Genomic DNA, 17,634 nt, shown 5'->3' on the forward strand with positions numbered 1-17,634 from the left:
TACGACTACTAATGGAAAATGATGGCACGAGTAGAAAAAAGCAAAGTTTGGCTGGCCCTAACGATGGGCGCTGTCGGGCGTAGTGAGTATCCTGGCATGGAACTGTCGCGGCGCTGGCAAATGTACCACTGTTCAAGACCTTCACAATATGACAAGGCAGTTTGCCCCCCCCTACTATTTGCATTGTTAAACTCAATTAGAGGGTAGTTGTGTCGAAAATCTAGTTGATACTCTTGGTTACAATAAAAGTTTTGCCGTTAGTAGTTCTGGCAGAAGCAGTGGAATATGCATATTCTGGAATGATTCAATAAAGGTTGATATTGTTGGCTACTCTGAGTACCATGTGGACGTACAAGTTGATGCTTTAGTGGGCACAAAGGCAAGATTTACTTTAGTATATGGGGAGGCGCAAGCGAATGAACGTTTCAAAAACATGGGACATGTTGAGAGGTATTGCACGCTCTAGTTGTCTTCCATGGACAACTCTCGGTGATTTCAATGAAATTTTAGACACTCACGAGCATGACAGTATCAAAAATACAAGTCAGGCGCAAATGGGTGCATTCCGTGATGCAGTGGATACATGCGGCCTTGCGGATATTGGATATCAAGGGAATCCCTAGACTTTTTAAAAGAAGGTTGTCGGGGTACATTGATGCGTGTTAGGCTCGACAGATGTGTGGCTACCCCCACGTGGTCATTGGCGTTTCCTTCGGCAAAACTGGAGCACAAAAACACTGCTGCGTCCGATCATGCAGCAATCTTGCTGACTTTGGTGGATGACCATGCTACTTCAACGTCCTCCCCAGATCTTTCAAGTATAAATTTGAGCTTGATGTGTTGTGTGCCCAGGTGGGGAGGGTTGGACCCTCTCATATCGAGACCAAGATAATAGATAGATTGGTGGAGTTGTACAACTAGGAGGAAGTGATGTGGCATAACAAGACAGACTCGAGTGGATGTCCAGTGGAGATAAAATACATATTTTTTCCATATGAGAGCTTGTAAAAGGAGAAGGAAGAACAAAATCAAGGACCTGATGCGCGCATATGGTAGTCTATTTGAGGATAATGAAGAGATGGAAGATATGGTAAAGTCCATATACAAAACCTTGTACACCTTAGAGGGTGTGCACAACATGGATAGAGTCATTGAACAGTTACAACTGAATGCACCCTACAACCAGCAAGAGGTGAAGGACGCTCTATTTCAAATGTTCCCCATCAAATCACCAGGGCCTAACGGATTCCTCTCCCACTTTTGTTAGCGCCACATGGGAGTTTGTGGGGAGGAAGTAACAAAGATGATGTTGAGCATTGTTGAGGGGAACGAGTCGAAGGAATGTATCAGTGAAACAGTTCTGGTGTTGATCCACAAGGTAAAGGACCCGACTAAGTTAACTCAATTCCGTCGTACACCTTGTGTAGTGTCCTTTACAAGAATGCCTCCAAAGTGATTTCCAATCGACTGAAACTGGTGCTACCTGACATCATCTCTAAGGAGCAATCTGCTTTTGTCCCTGGAAGGTTGATTACTGATAATATTAGAACAACATATGAATGCTTACATATTATGAAGAGAAATAAAGAAAATACAAACCAATTTTGTGCCCTTAAGTTGGACATGATGAAGGCATATGATAGGGTGGAGTGGTCATATCTTCATGCCATAATGATTAAATTGGACTCACACAGCGATGGATAGAAATTGCAATGAGTATGGTCATTTTGGTTAAATTCTGAGTGATGTTTAATGGCAAGAATTTACAAAAAATATTCCTTCACGAGGCATCCGACAGGGGGAACCAATTTCCACATAATTGTTCTTGTTACCAGTAGAGGGCCTTTTGTGTTTGTTAAAATCTCGAGACGAGCCATCACAACTTCATGGCTTACACGTGGTACCATTGGCGCCGCATGTGAACCATATTCTTTTTTGCACATGACACCTTGCTATTTTTCAGGGCTAAGAGTGTGGGAGAAAATGAGGTCAACCAGGTTCTGGATATTTATTGTCAGGCCACGGGGCACCAAATTAACTATTAAAAATTGTTTATCTTTTTTAGCAAGGGAGTTACTGACATTTTCCGCATGGATATCAAAGGATTGCTTCAAGTACCGAATGAAATACTTGGGTGTGCCCTTGGATGTGGGATCTTCAAAAAATGGAGTGTTTAAGTTTCTAAAAGATAGATTATGGAGCATAATCCATGCATGGACTAAGAAAACATTGTCCACTGCACGCAAGGAAGTATTGGTAAAATTTGTTGCACAAGCCATACCTGTCTTTTCTATGTCTTGCTTTAAACTTCTTAGGGGGATTTGTGAACATCTTAGCATGTTGATAAGTAAGTTTTGGTGGGGAAGCAAAGACGGGCAGTGGAAACCTAGATGGGTCCCATGGAAGTCTATGACGCAACCAAAATCCATGGGAGGTTTGGGCTTCAAGGATTTCAAGATTTTCAACCTTGCAATGCTTACAAATGAAGGGTGACAGATCTTACAACATCCAGATTCTTTGAATGCACGTATACTTAAGAGTGTTTACTTCCCATCATCAACTATATTACATGCTCAGGTGGGCTCCGACCCTAGCCAAGTTTGGAGAGTGATAATGGAAGGTGTGGAAGTTTTGAAGCTCGTTCTTATTAAGTGAATCGACAATGGGCACTCCACAGATGTGTGGATGGATAACTAGATGCCTAGAGATGAGATGCTTCGATCTCTTGGTAGCAGGGTGCCAAACCCGCCAAAGCTGGCTTCCGACTACTTTGATCTTGCTATCGCATCGTGGGACAAACAAAAGGTTGAGCTTACTTTCATGCCAATGGACGTTCCTGCTATCTTAGGGATTCCCATATGCACTTGCAATTTTGATGACTATTGGGCCTGGCACTTCGAACGTAATGGTTATTTTCAGTATGTTTCGATTATTGGATGCTTGTGTCAACAAGAAACCGAAGAGATGCATGGTTGGAGGGTTCCGTGGGACCTTCAAGTTCACGAAATGAGGAGAAATACTGTAAGCTTCTCTAGAAAATTCAAGTTCCTGCCAAGATAAGAATGTTTTTGTGGCGGCTTGCAAAACAATCTCTATCCACCGAAGATGTGAGGGCACACCACAACATGTCCACCACAAGCTCGTATGGTCTCTGTGGCTCGCAAGATTCGTGGCAACACTCGCTCAACTAGTGTTGTTCTTCAAGATGTATCTGGGAACTGGAAGAGGGAGATATGGTAGACGAGAGGATTGCCGTGACACAGTCAAATTGTAAACAGTGGATTTTTGCGCTCATGGCGGCCCTGCCTCGCCAAAAATTCGTTCGATTGACTGTTTGCCTTTGGTCCATCTGGACGGTGAGGCGGAAATTCATTCATGAAGGGATTAATTAAATTCCACAAGGTAGTCAGCTATTTGTGAATAGGTTCATTAGGGATCTTGAGATGATACAACCTTAGGTAATTTCACACGCAGCCCCTCCGCTGGCGGGACTATCACATGCACGACCCTCGGCTCCTCTGGTGGGATATGCCAAGGTCCATGTTGAATGCGTTGTGCTTCGTCATCGTGGTGGCTTGGCTGATGCTGTTTGTCGGGATGACATCGGGAATTACTTGGGCAGTTCTGCTCTGGTGATAGCGGGAGTCACAAACTGAGACACATTGGAAGCAGTCACATGCAGAGAAGGTCTAGCGCTGGCCGAAGATCTCCTTCTAAGCAACTTTGTCATCTCTTCTGATTGCAAGCAAGTGGTGAGTGACATACACAAAGGTAGCCAGGGGCACCATTGCTCGGTGATCACGGAAATCAAACTTCGAGCTTCTAGTTTTAGTTGCAATTTTATTTTTGAAAGTCGCACCGTCAATGGTGAGGCTCATAGTGTAGCTAAGCATTCTCTTAATCTTGATCTGGGATGTCACATTTGGTTGGCAAATCCTCATGATCTGACTTGTACCCCACACAATGTATAATATCATCAATAAAGCTTAGCTTTGTCCTAAAAAAACTGTGTGGATAGGTTGTCCTTTTTTTCTCATTGTCGCCACCTCCGTGTAAAATCATATAACTTTGACATTCTATCGAACATCTTGTGATTCTATGATCTATACTTTTAGGCCGACCCAAATACGTGAACGGCTTCCCATCGTTTTCTATAGGTGACATAAGAGGGTTTTCTAAAATCTACAAAAAATATTCAAGTTAGTGCGGGTGTACAAGTGGTAATGCCGCTGCTCCAATCAGACAACGGTTTTTTTACCAAAGCCTTGGCAGTATTTCATGTTGCGAAGATTGATATCATGGAGAATATGATTCTGAGAAATTTCTTTGTTACACCGAGTTTTAGTAAATTTTGGGATCTAAAGTCTGAAGCACTGTACTTGTAATTTTGTTAAGTTAAAAAAAGTACTCCATGTCATTCTTTCTAAAGAGAACTAAATGAAAAAAATCGACACACAATAGACAAATAAACTCGTATACATTCAAAAGTTTAGAGCATCTACAGCCGGACCCCTCAAACCCACCTCAAATGCACGGACAGGCTGCCCGGTCACAAAATTTTGACCCAGGCGAGCCTCTCAAACCGTCTGAAATGTCCAGGCTGACCGGCACCCCCCATTTCCAGCCCAAATATGGGGCGGATATGAGGGAGCCGGCCAGACAGCCCGACCCTACCTCAAATTGCATCAAATTCCCCAAACCCTTCCTCCTCCTCCCGTCGCCCGCCAACATTTCCCCCGCCCGGCAACCTTGCTCTCCATCCTCACCACCTGTCCTGATCCGCCGCCGTGATGTCTTCCAGCCTGTCCCCAACCGCCGCGACGGAGACGCAGTCCGCCTCGTCCGCCGGTGGCCCTTCCTCGGCTAGGTCTCGCAAGCCGGAGAACATCGCCCATAAGTTGCACCGTTGCCGACAGCGGCAGAGGAAGTTGGCCGCACAGGTACATGCGGGCGTCGTCGACGAGATGTCTCCCCACTGTGTCAGGCTCCCCTCACCCCATCCATGCAAGCACCGACCCAAATTGTGTCGTCCGGCACCGTCGAGACCAAGGAGGAGGAGGATGAGACAGTCGGTTGGACCCTTCAGGAGAGCTTTCTGGCCACGCAGCAGCCGTCGGTCCAAGAGTGTGAGCCCCGTAGCTTGTTCGGGGGCGAGTGAGCATGGGCAACCCTACCGCCCGGGCTGCACTCGACATATTCGACGAAATGTCTCAAGAAGACCTGGTAAGTTTGCTCATGTCCGATCTCAAGGCCGAAAATAAGTGAAATGATGGCTCAAGCTCCCACCAATCCATTCGGTTGGACGATGATGTTGTTGTCACCAAAGGAAAAGCTACCTTGCCACAGGATAACTAACTACTCATGGGAACTAAGTGGGAGAAGGTAAGGATCTCCCGTGACGCCGCTGCTACAAAAATATCGTCCACATGGACGGGCATTTTTTGGCAATGGAGAGCAAGAAAGAGGAGAGGGACAAGCTTATGTTGGATGCGCAAAGGGAGATGATGGAGTGGGATCGGACGAGGGCTGAGAGGCGACTTGAAATTGAGAGGGAGAAGATCGAGTTGGAGAAGCAAAAGGCGGCGATCAAATGGATACTGTAGAAGGCCAAGACATTTGAAGACATTGAGCTCGAGAAGGAGGGGTTGCAACTCTCGCGCGACGCAGAGGATGCAAAAAATCATGCTCACGAACTTTGGATGAACATGCCGAAAATGGCTTGTGGACAGGAAGAAGGAGATCAACAATCGTAGAGCGTTGAAGGCTGTCAGGGTGGCTACGGCTGCGGCAGCGGAGCAAATGGCCAGGATGCAGGTGATGGAGGCAGCCCGGATGCAGGCGGCGGTCGTTGTGAGGATGCAGACCAAGGAGGCAGCCCGAATGCACACGTAGATGGATGCCCAGGCGGAGCAGGATGCATGGACGAACTCGTCCGGACAGTGATCCGAGAGCAGTTGTCGGTTGGACACTGATTTTATTTTGACATGTCCGTTTGGTTGAAGTATGATACCGTTTGCTTTTGTTTAAAACTGTTGAATTTGAACAGTTTGTATCGGATGATGAACGTGTATTATATGGATTTGAGAGTCCGGATATAAGGCAGGTGAATAAATGAAACAAAATATAAAGAACCGTTCGGGCTGCGTCCACGGTCATGTCCGTGGTTTGCCAGTCCGGGTGTAGACGCTCCTAGTTCGTACATCTCCCCACACACGAATCACCTATTCCAGTTATCTGTGCATTCAGTTGAGGCAGTTGCTCCAATCATCCTTGCATTGGCAGGATGCTCCCGCGTTGCATCTGAAGCAATCTCCACGCCACGGCACAGCGCACATCACTGTTGTTGCTTTGGATGAGCTAGGCCAGATTGGCTGCGCTGTGTATCTCCGAGGGACCCCATGTCCACCCGAGTCCCAACCACCCTGACAATTGACAGCCAAGGAACTCTTGGCTTCGCCCCTTCCTCCGGGAAGAAATCTTTCACCAAGTCCAGAATGGCAGCTGAAACCACACCATTGAAATTTTCTCAGTTGGACGATAGCTAGTACTATAACTGTTATGGAAAGTTAATCGTTCAGAATTGAGTAGCGAACGTTCCTTCCCTGCAGCTCCTGGTAAACTGTAGCAGAGCGAGCAGCACCCAACTCTGACCATCCGACGGCAGCAGGCCAGCAGCCGGGGTTGATGGATTCCATTCCCGCAAAACCAACACGTTTACTCCAGATCCAAACTTAAAACAACTTTTAACAATCCACTACGGCATACGAGTACTCCACTGAGATCCTGACAGTTGCCGTCGGCGCTCCGCGAACTGCAATGCTTCTTCCTCGCGACAGCAATGGCGACGCCGCGCGCGCCCCGTTACTCGCCAGCTACCGCGTCGCGCTCTCGCCGGGCGATCCCCTCCTAGCCAAGCCTCCTAGGCCAGAATGGCTCAGTTTCTTACGCGGTGGCCCGACGTCGGCCGTTGGGGCCGCCGTGGACTGGGGCTCCGTGCGGTCGACGTGCACGGAGTGGATCAAGCACCCCATGAACATCGCGCTGTTACTCTGGCTCCTCTGCGTGGGCGCCTCCGGCGGTATGCTCGTGCTCCTCCTCCTCGGGCTCCTCGACCGTGCGTTCCCGGCGCCGGCGGCGAGGACCCACTGGGTCGAGGTCAACAACCAGGTGCTCAACGCGCTCTTCACGCTCATGAGCCTCTACCAGCACCCGGCCCTTTTCCACCACGTCTTCCTGCTCTGCCGCTGGCGCATGCCCGGCGACGCCGCCGAGCTCCGCGCCGCGTACTGCGGCGAGGGCGGCGGCCCGCCGCGCCGCGGCGAGCGCGCGCACATGGCCGTAGTCGTCGCGCTGCTCCACCTCACCGTCGTCTGCCAGTACGCGCTGTGCTGGCTCTACTGGGGCTTCACCGAGAGGTCCCGCCCCGAGCTCGCAGAGGACGGCTTCGTCGCGCTTGGCGTCGGAGCGCCGGTCGCCGCCGCCGTGTACACCGTGTGCAGCCCGCTGGGAAAAGACCCGTCCAGCGACCTGGCCGCGTGCTCCGACACCGCCTCGCTGAGACAGCAATGCCCCACCATGGCGTCGCACGCCGTGGCGGTGGTCGAGCCGGAGTGGGCGGGCGGCATGTTCGACTGCGGCGGGGAAGCGGCGGCGGGGTGCTGCCTCTCCCTCTCCTGCACCTTCTGCGTCTTCGGGTGGAACGCGGAGAGGCTCGGCTTCGGCAACGCGTGCGTGCACGCCACCACGTTCGCGCTCATGTGCTTCGCGCCGCTGTGGGTGTTGGGCGTCACGGCGCTCCACGTCCACGACGTGGCCGTCGGCGACGTGGTCGGCGGCGCCGGCGTGCTGCTCTGCGCGGGCGGCCTCCTCTACGGCGGGTACTGGAGGGTCCAGATGAGGAGGAAGTTCCGGCTCCCGGGGAGCACCGCGTGCTGCGGCTCCAAGTCGGCCACGGACTACGCACGGTGGATGTTCTGCTGGCCGTGCGCGCTGGCGCAGGAGGTACGCACGGCGAGCCGCTACCACATCGATGGCGAGAGCTTCTTCCACAGGAACGCCGTCGCCGCCGCCACCACGAACGACGAGCCATTGCTCATCGCGGCACACAGGACTGCGATTGCGGCGTCGGATCACGAGGGATCATCAAAATCAGATGGGCACTTGGTGGTGGTTGTTCATGACGAAATGGCTCCACCGGCTGTGGTTCAGGTTGTGGTGGCGGGAGACGACGACACATGCGCGCAATGCGATGCCGTTCATGTTGAGAAGAAGATTGATGCCATCGGCGTGGTAGAGGAGGATGGATCGTCTTTGTTGGCGTTGAATGGAGAAATGGTGGACCACAGATTGTCTGGTGGAAGGTGGAGGGCGGAGAAGGTGAGGAGGATGATCAATGTGGTCACCATGGTGTCCTTGCTCCTCCTTCTGTACACAAGGGGATCTATTCTTTAGGGACGGGTTGAATTTGAAGATGATTCTGTAAATGGTTTTAGGATTTAGATGCATACGACAACAAGATTCATACTGAACTGTACATAACTCTGTAATTTGTGGCGGGGGTAGCTGTTTGGGAAGCAGCATGTTTCAGGTTGCAGAGTATATCCTGTCATTGAAAACTACTCCCTCGGTACCTAAATATAAGTCTTTTAAGATATTTCATTAGGTGTCTATATACGGAACAAAATAAGTGAATCTATACTCTAAAATATGTCTATATACATCCGTATGTAGTCCATTAATAAAACATCTAGAAAGACTTATATTTAGAAACGGAGGGAGTATTTTTTGTATTGGTGCCATGGTCAACAAGTATGTGGACAGTTTGTCTTTTGATGAAAACAAGAAGGGTCAGACAGCAAGTACTCCCTTCGTTCCTAAATACTCCCTCCTTTGTCCCAACTTTGTACTAGCTCTAGTATAAAATTGTACTAAGCTCAAGATTTATTTTGGGACAAAGGGAAGGGAGTATAAATCTTTTTAGAGATTTTATCATAAACTACATTTAAAAATAAAGGATGAATCTACACTCTAAAGTATGTCTATATACATCTATTTAGAAAGAAAGAAATATATGTGTATAATCAGGATGCCAATGGAGGGCACATCAAATGCGGCTAATGGCGACGAGATGAGAGCGAGCGACTCCGGAGGCCCCAACAGATAGGAGTACGATCTTATCAAATCGGTTTCCCATGTGTTCGACAAATGGTGGAGATAAAAGATATATGAGTGATACGTCTCTAACGTATCTATAATTTTTTATTGTTCCATGCTGATATATTATCATTTTAGAATAATTTTGGGGTATTTATTTACCAATTTATATTATTCTTAAGCAGTAGCCTATTGACCAAGTTGAAAGGACATGAATGTTGTCTAGAGGGAGGGCGGGTGAATATGCGCTTTAAAATAATTACTATTTAGGCTTGAACAAATGCGAAATAAAACTAACATTTAATTTGTCAAGCACAAAACCTAAAACAACTAGGATCACCTATGTGCATCAACAACTTATGCTAAACAAGATAAACAACTACTCCCTCCGTAAACTAATATAAGAGCATTTAGAACACTATTTTAGTAATCTTAACACTCTTATATTAGTTTACAGAGGAAGTATGTGATAGCAAGATATATAACAAGAAACAATATGACTATCACAAAGTAAAGTGCATAAGTAAAGGGCTCGTGTAGTGTAAGAGATAAGTGAGGCACACGGAGACGACGATGTATCCTGAAGTTCACACCCTTGTTGATGCTAATCTCTGTTTGAAACTGTGTGAAGGCACAATGCTACCCAGGATGCCACTAAGGCCATTGTAATCTCCTCACGCCCTTGCACAATGGAAGATGTCGTGATTCCACTAAGGGACCCTTGAGGGCGGTCACCCGACCCGTACAAACAAGGTTGGGGCAATTTCCACAAATTAATTAGGCTCCCAACAACACCACGAAGCTTCACCACAATGGAATATTTTCTTCGAGGTAACCTCAAATGCTCGGAGAAACCTCCACAACCTAATTGGAGACCCCGACGCTTTCCCGGAGCTTTACACCATAATGATTGAGCTCCGAGGCACCATGAAGCTTCTAGGATGCCAAAGCACCCAAGAAGAACAAGCTCTAAGATACCAAGCACCCAAGAGTAATAAGCTTCTCAAACTTTACTTCCATGTATCATCATGGAGAACTCAAACCTATGCACCAAATGCAATGGCAAGGGCACATGGAGTGCCGAAGTCCTTCTCTCCCAAATCACACGACAAGAACTAATGCTATGGTGGAAAATGAGAGGAATAACAAAGAAGAACACCAAGAACTCCAAGAACTAGATCCAAGGGGTTCCCCTCACATAGAGGAGAAAATGATTGGTGGAAATGTGGATATAGATCTCCTCTCTCTTTTCCCTCAAAAAGGAGCAAGAATCATTGGAGGTATCGAGAGTTAGCAAGCTCTAAGATGGTCGACAATGGGGGGCGAAAACGAGTTCAAGAGTTGGGGAACCATTGGGGAAGAAGACCCCCTTAAATAGGTCCCCACAAATATGCCCGTTATGTGGAGAATAACAGAGGGGCGATACAACGAGTACATGTATATAGCGGTACAACCGGCCCAAAACCGCCCAAGAACTTCTCCAAAACAGAACCTAGTCTGGTGGTAGAGCGGTACGTGGCCGGTACAACCGCTCCAAACACAGGTTGTGCCGGTCGAGCGGTACAACCTGTCTTAGGGGTGGTACAACCTCAATGAAAAACAGGGTAAGACAAAAATAGCCATAACTTTCGCATACGAACTTCGAATTGAGCAAACTCAAGCTTGTTGGATAGGAGACGACAAGTAATATCCAAAATATGTATGGTTATAACAATTAGAGGTAGTAGAAAAATGTCAATGATATAGAGATGTGAAACCTCTATGAATGAAGAACCAACAAAAACTCCAACATCGAAAACATCATAGAAGATGCAAATAAACTCCAGTTTTGATGAACTCGAGCTTGTCATAAAGATGTCCATAAGCTCGAAAAGTCACAAAGAGAACCACGAAACAAGAACCGAGAAAGATGATGCAAGGATGCATATGGTTTGAGCTCTCAACGAAAGATATGATCAAGCTACTCACTTGAGAGCTCCCCTTAACAGTACGGCAATCTATCCTAAAATAGCAAAACCTATCAAGGACAAACCAATACCTTGCACCTAGTCCACTTGAGCTAGATGATGATGATATTTAATTCCTCAAGATGGACCACCTTTCTTTATTGCGCTGGCTCGATGAAGACTTGTAAATTGCTCCCCATACTCCATTATGGGTGAGCCACTCTTGAGCACATCTTCACAAGTCCATTGCCACCACAATGGACGACAAGCTTCAAGCATGATATCTTCGTGATGCTCCACTTGAAATTGCACACCAAAAACTTGCATGGGTTGAATGAGATCTTCCTCTTGACGGAATCCCATGGAAACACACCTAACCCTACATAGAACTCTCACAAAGACCATGGGCTAGTACACAAAGCGTAATGGACAATGCTTGCCATACCATGGGATCACTTGATCCTTCTTGGTACATCTTGTACGCTCTGTGTGTTGATGAACTTGATTTATTCTTTGACTTAGTCTTGATCGACCTTGTGTCTTTATGACCAATCTTTGGAGTTTATATGATGACCAAGGTGGTATTCAAGATTTTATCCAAAGTTGATGACAATCACTTTGAAGAGACTTTATATAAGGAAATAAGCATAACCAAGAACACACATGAAAAGCAATAATGCATGGGTATGAGGTGCAAATGCTTAAGAAACAAAAGAAAAACTCTCTTAACATCTCCAAACTAAACTCTCTAAACTTCTCCCCCATTGTCATCGATTGCCAAAATGGACGAAAAGCTTAGAGAGCCACTATAATAGGTGTTCCTCCAAAAAGTGTCTACGTCTCAACAAATGAGTGCAAAGAAATAAACATATACAATGATACGTAGTTGGAGGAAAATGAACTATATCGAGGACCCGAAGATTGCAAAAAGAATCATATGGCACAAAGACATACAAAAGAGAGAAGCAAGCAATCAAAAGATACCAAAAGGAACAAGCAATCACATGGTCCTTCGAACCACATGAATAAAAGACATTCTGATATGGGAAAATGAGTGTTTTATCAAAACTAGTGAAGCTCCCCATGATTTGTGCACAATTAGGATTTTTTTGTATTTCATACAAGTGCGCAAAATAGGAACGTTGCACCCCCAAAATTAATAAAAACACACAACAAGTGCAAGAAAGTAGATAAGACAATAAGCATATCACTTGCACAAACACATATGGTTGAGCAATATGTAAAAGAGGAAACTTAAGAATAGGCTCATCCAAAACGATGTGTGTGAGTCATGGCAAAGAACTTGAGAAGACTAAGATAAGGATGAGCATTACTCATCAACATAGTCTTGATGAAATCTGAAACAAAGTGCAAGACATATCCTCCCCACACACACTACTAGCAAATGGGTTTGCAAGCTTACTAATAAACAAATTAAGAACCAATTCTTGTGAAAAACCCACCAAAGAGTGCATCAAGATGCAAGGATATAAGATCCACACTCAAAACAAATCCTTTCATGAAACCACCAACAAGTGAAAAAGAAAATGCAATGGTGGACGTGAAAGAAAAGAGGATATCAATTAGAGATGTAACTTCTCTCACGTGTAAAAGATTCTAGGTAGGAGACAATCATGATGATATATATCCACAAATAAGTATGTACACACGAAATTGTTACAAGAAGGAACAAACAAGATATCCGAAAGGAAGTCATAAATATACCAATAAGATCTTTGCTTGGAATCATAGCACATGGCCTAATATTTTCTTATTGTACATAAATGAACTTCCAACTTATGAACATCAAAGACATCATAACTAGAAATAATACATCATCGTTGGGATGCTTTGAGAAAGGAAACAAGTACCACAAAAACGAGTCAAGAAATTCATGTCGTGATGCAACCCATAAAAGGTTGAATACAAGAAATGTATGCATGAAGTAGATACTTGTTACCGGGATAACATATGGATTGATGTAGTAGATAATTGTTCATCAATCATCCTATCCTAGCTCCAATAAGTCCATGGTGTCAACACCTTCCTTGTAGGTGAGTCGAGCATCCAATGCATCTCCAATTGTTCCTAGAACAACAACACAAACAAAATGGTGCCCAAACTCATTGGGACGAAAGATTTAGAAAACCAACAATACATAGGACAAACTCCACATAAATACGTGCATATAGATATGAAATTGAATTTCATGCACACTTTAGCTAATTTATGACAAGGTGGAGTTTCCCCTATATATCGGGTCAAAGAAAGAAAACATTCCAAAGAAGGTACATATAGAAAATATGCATGCTCAAGGCTATCAAAAATAAAATTAACACATAGTTAATACGACACCAAAATACAAGGTATCAAGCGAGAATAAAATACCAAAAAACAAATATCACTTGAAGGATATCAATTAAAGGATACATCAAGGAATGTGATATCCATATTCACATTCCAAATAAAAGGAAACCAGATACGAATTGAAGAAAACAAACCAGAGGTATCAAGTTCCCGAAAGAGAGCTAGGTTCCAAACAAATCAAACCCTCGACAAATTTTCATGATGGCACAAAGAAACATAAAGAGAAATACTTGCCTCCCACTAACGCATGCTTGATGGGGATCAAATGATTTTATGATAAACGCATAAAGAGAGTGTTTTAAAGAAAATACGATAGCTCCCCCAAGAGATGTGCATTATATAGAATTTGCATTTAAATACAAAATGCACAAGATGGGATCATCAATTTCTCTATATCTATAGAAACACTATATATATTCAAAAAGATCCACAATAGGCAAGGAAGACAAGCGATACATAAAATTCAATGTAAAGATAATTAGCAATTTCTACCACATAAAGGGAATACCAATTGTCAAAGGACAAAAAGAATTGGGAAATAATTACCATTGGTAGATTGAAAATATATACAACATCATGTTTACACCAAAATCACAAGCAAATGACACTTGTAGAGCTAACATGTCACCTAGGAACATGATAATTTACAATATCAACACAAAGTGACAATATCTCAAATGTACACATTTTCTAGGCTTGTAATATGCACATAGCATATTACTCTCCCATAATATGATAACCCAACATTTAGTAACAAGTGGCAAATGAAAACGAACAACAGATAATTAATGGACCATTTAGAATTTGAATTTCTCATGATTAAGACATGCCACATTGAGACTAGATAATCTTGAAATATCAATACTAAGTCGTATTCCTCATGTATAAACATTTATTAGATTGTGAGATGCGCAAAGCACATCACTCCCCCACAATGGGATAATCCATTAATCTCTCAAAAAACCCAACTAAGATACAAGCAATAGAAAAAGGCTCAACACAAGATTCACATGTACATGATGTGCAAACCAATATACACATACTCGATTACTCAAGATAAGAAAGTTGGAAGCACAACATATACAAGCACATGCAAGGTACAAAACCACAACATGCAAAGGGGAAAGTAACTAACAATGTAAACAATTTAAGTACAACTTACCGTAAGGAGGCACATTGGATATAAGATAGAAACTCGATAATCCAAATGACTTGGCTTGAGATAATATGAATGATGAAGATCCCTTAATTATTCATAATTTAGCAAAGTCTCCAATGCCCTCCAATATCACCTACTGATCAAGTTTGAGCTTGTGGGTCCCCAACCAAGTTGGGTCCTAAGAGGTTAGTCACAATAGGCTTGGCTACCCAAATCGTTCTTTTCTTCACACCACTTTGAGTACCAACAAACTTGGAAAACACATTGCCAACCTTATCCATCCAAAGAGAATAGATATCATCAATAATGATTGGGTTGGATAAGTTACCGTTCGTGCATGAAGAAGCGAAGTGACCCTTCTCACGACATAAGTAGCAACATCTACCCTTTACTTTTTCTCAATTGATTTCTCAATTTGAGGAGCGTTGGCTTGGGTATTCTTGGGAAGAGGCCTTTCTTCAACTTGTGGTTGAGCATGTAATTGAACTTGTGGCAGCTTCCCTTGTTGCTTGTGACTATGCGGCTTCTTCTTCAATTGGCAAGATCTAACATGATGCCTTTCAATATTGCACTTGAAGCAAACAATCTTGGCCGAGTTCTTGAGTTGTTCTTGGTCCTTCTTATTGTTGCTCTTGGAATTCTTCTTCTTATTGGAGTTGAATCCAAGTCCACCTTTGTCATTTGGGGATTTTCTCCCACACAAGATATTCTTGAGTGTGGACATCCCTTCATGACTCTTTTCCAAGTCATGGTTAGTATCAACACAAGTACTAGAGGAAGTATAAGCATCATTGTTAGAGCAACAAGGCAAGGAAAGTAATTCATCACAAGATGTAAGAACATTATGAGTAGATGAATTATGAGGACTAGCACATGCAATATAGCATTTTGACTAGAAGTAGAGCTAATGTCCAAATGAGGCTCACTTGATGTTACCTTGGTAGTAATAGCCTCATGAGCTAATTTTAGCAAATTATGGGATACTAAGAGATCATCATGGGAGCTTGTGAGCATTGTATGACTTTCTTACAATTTCCCATAATTGCTAGATAGCAACACAAGTTGAGCCCTTAGATCAACATTCTTCTTTAATATGGATGCTTCACAAGAAATAGAGTTAGAAGCACATGCATCATTATTAACAAAAAGATGAGAAGCCAACTTGGCAAGCTCATTTCCATATGAAGCTCCAACTTGAGCATGAGACTCGGTGAGTTCGATGAGAAAACTCTTAATAGCCCTTGAGCCATTTTTTAGGTGCTCATAATCCTCAAGGAGTTCAGCATTAGCAACTTCAAGCTTATAATTTTAGGTTCTAAAATCATTATCCACCTCGAGAGCTCTATCATGGGATTCCTTTAATCTAGATAATTATAGAGCAAAGTTCTCCTCAAGAGATTCCTTGGTGGTTTGTTCATTTTCAAGAGCTTGGGATAGCTCCGCTATCTCATTAGTGTACCTTCCATTGTCTCAATGGTGGCCTCATGCTCCTCGAGATGAGCTTCCAACTCCTCAATATATTAATTGCCCTCAATGGCAATAGACATGATTCCCATGAAGTTGGAATGAGCAAGATTATTCTTACGAAGAGCTTTAAAAATCATTTCATGCTTAAGTTTTAAGGATGTAATATGATCACTCTCTTCATCATTATCCTCATCCACATTATCATCCATAGCATCATCATGAGCTATATTGGGATTCAAAGTATGAGTTACCTTTGAAGCCTTAGCCATCAGGCAAAAGTGAGAAACAATAGACGATGATGTAGGATCCCTTGAAGCATCATTCAAGGCCACATCTTGTTCCATGGAGTGGTGGATTTCCTCTACATTGTTAGCACAACAACTCGAGCACAAGATATAGAAAGCATATCATCATGAGATTTAGTCAAGCCTTTTTACATGATATGCAAGGACTATCAACACAAGCATGTAAAACATTTAGAGTGCTCGAAGTGTTAACACCCAAAGATGAAGCATTACAATAAGACAGTGATGAAGGATCATCAACAATAAGACCACTATCATCATTGCAATGATCACCACTACCCACCATATCATTACCTTGTGGCAATACACATGTAGGTGAAGTAGATGAAGTTGAGAAGACAACATGACCGGAGGTGGAGGGAGAACAATCATCCCTACAAATCTTGGACACACCATATTTATCTTGAAGCTTTGTCCACAACTCATGAGCGTGAAATATAACTACATTGCTCAAAGCATCAAAAAACACACTATAAGATTGAGCATTGAGATAAGAGTTTTTATCATCCTCTAAAGATATGTTTGAAGAATCCTTTGGAGGAGAAAAACCCATATCTACAATTCTCTCTAAATTTTGGTCCATGAGCCTAAAGAGATTAAGCATGTGAATTACCCAAACATCAAAATTTGTGCCATTGAAACTAAGATGTCATAGAATCCTAATCCCCTAGTCGACATCCTTACTCTCTAGGTGGTAAAACCTAATAATGAGAGACCTAGCTCTGATACCAATTGAAAGGACGTGGATTTTGCCTAGAGGGGGTGAAAAGGCGCTTTAAAATAATTATGGTTTAGGCTTGAACAAATGCGGAATAAAACTAATGTTTAATTTGTCAAGCACAAAACCTAAAACAACTAGGCTCACCTATGTGCACCAACCAATTATGCTAAGCAAGATAAACAACTATGTGATAGCAAGATATATAATAAGAAACAATATGGCTATCACAAAGTAAAGTGCATAAGTAACGGGCTCGGGTAAGAGATAACCGAGGCACGCGGAGACGACGATGTATCTCGAAGTTCACACCCTTGCGGATGATAATCTCTGTTTGGAGCGGTATGGAGGCACAATGCTCCCCAAGATGCAACTAAGGCCACCGTATCGCCTCATGCCCTTGCAAAATGCAAGATGTCGTGATTCCACTAAGGGACCCTGGAGGCGGTCACCGAATCTGTACAAAAAAAGTTGGGGCAATCTCCACAAATTAATTGGAGGCTCCCAACAACACCACGA

The 17,634-nt window shown here is 44.0% G+C and overlaps 1 protein-coding gene across 1 annotated transcript; it reads left to right on the forward strand.

Annotated features, from left to right (window-relative positions):
- Positions 1 to 6,092: 6,092 nt before the first annotated feature.
- Positions 6,093 to 8,627, forward strand: LOC123396493. The gene has a single exon (XM_045091411.1). It carries the CDS (start codon positions 6,817 to 6,819, stop codon positions 8,449 to 8,451), a length of 1,635 nt encoding a protein of 544 aa, XP_044947346.1. The 5' UTR covers positions 6,093 to 6,816; the 3' UTR covers positions 8,452 to 8,627.
- Positions 8,628 to 17,634: the final 9,007 nt, after the last annotated feature.

Source organism: Hordeum vulgare, chromosome 5H, assembly GCF_904849725.1.
Source record: "Hordeum vulgare subsp. vulgare chromosome 5H, MorexV3_pseudomolecules_assembly, whole genome shotgun sequence".
Classification (NCBI taxonomy): domain Eukaryota; kingdom Viridiplantae; phylum Streptophyta; class Magnoliopsida; order Poales; family Poaceae; genus Hordeum; species Hordeum vulgare.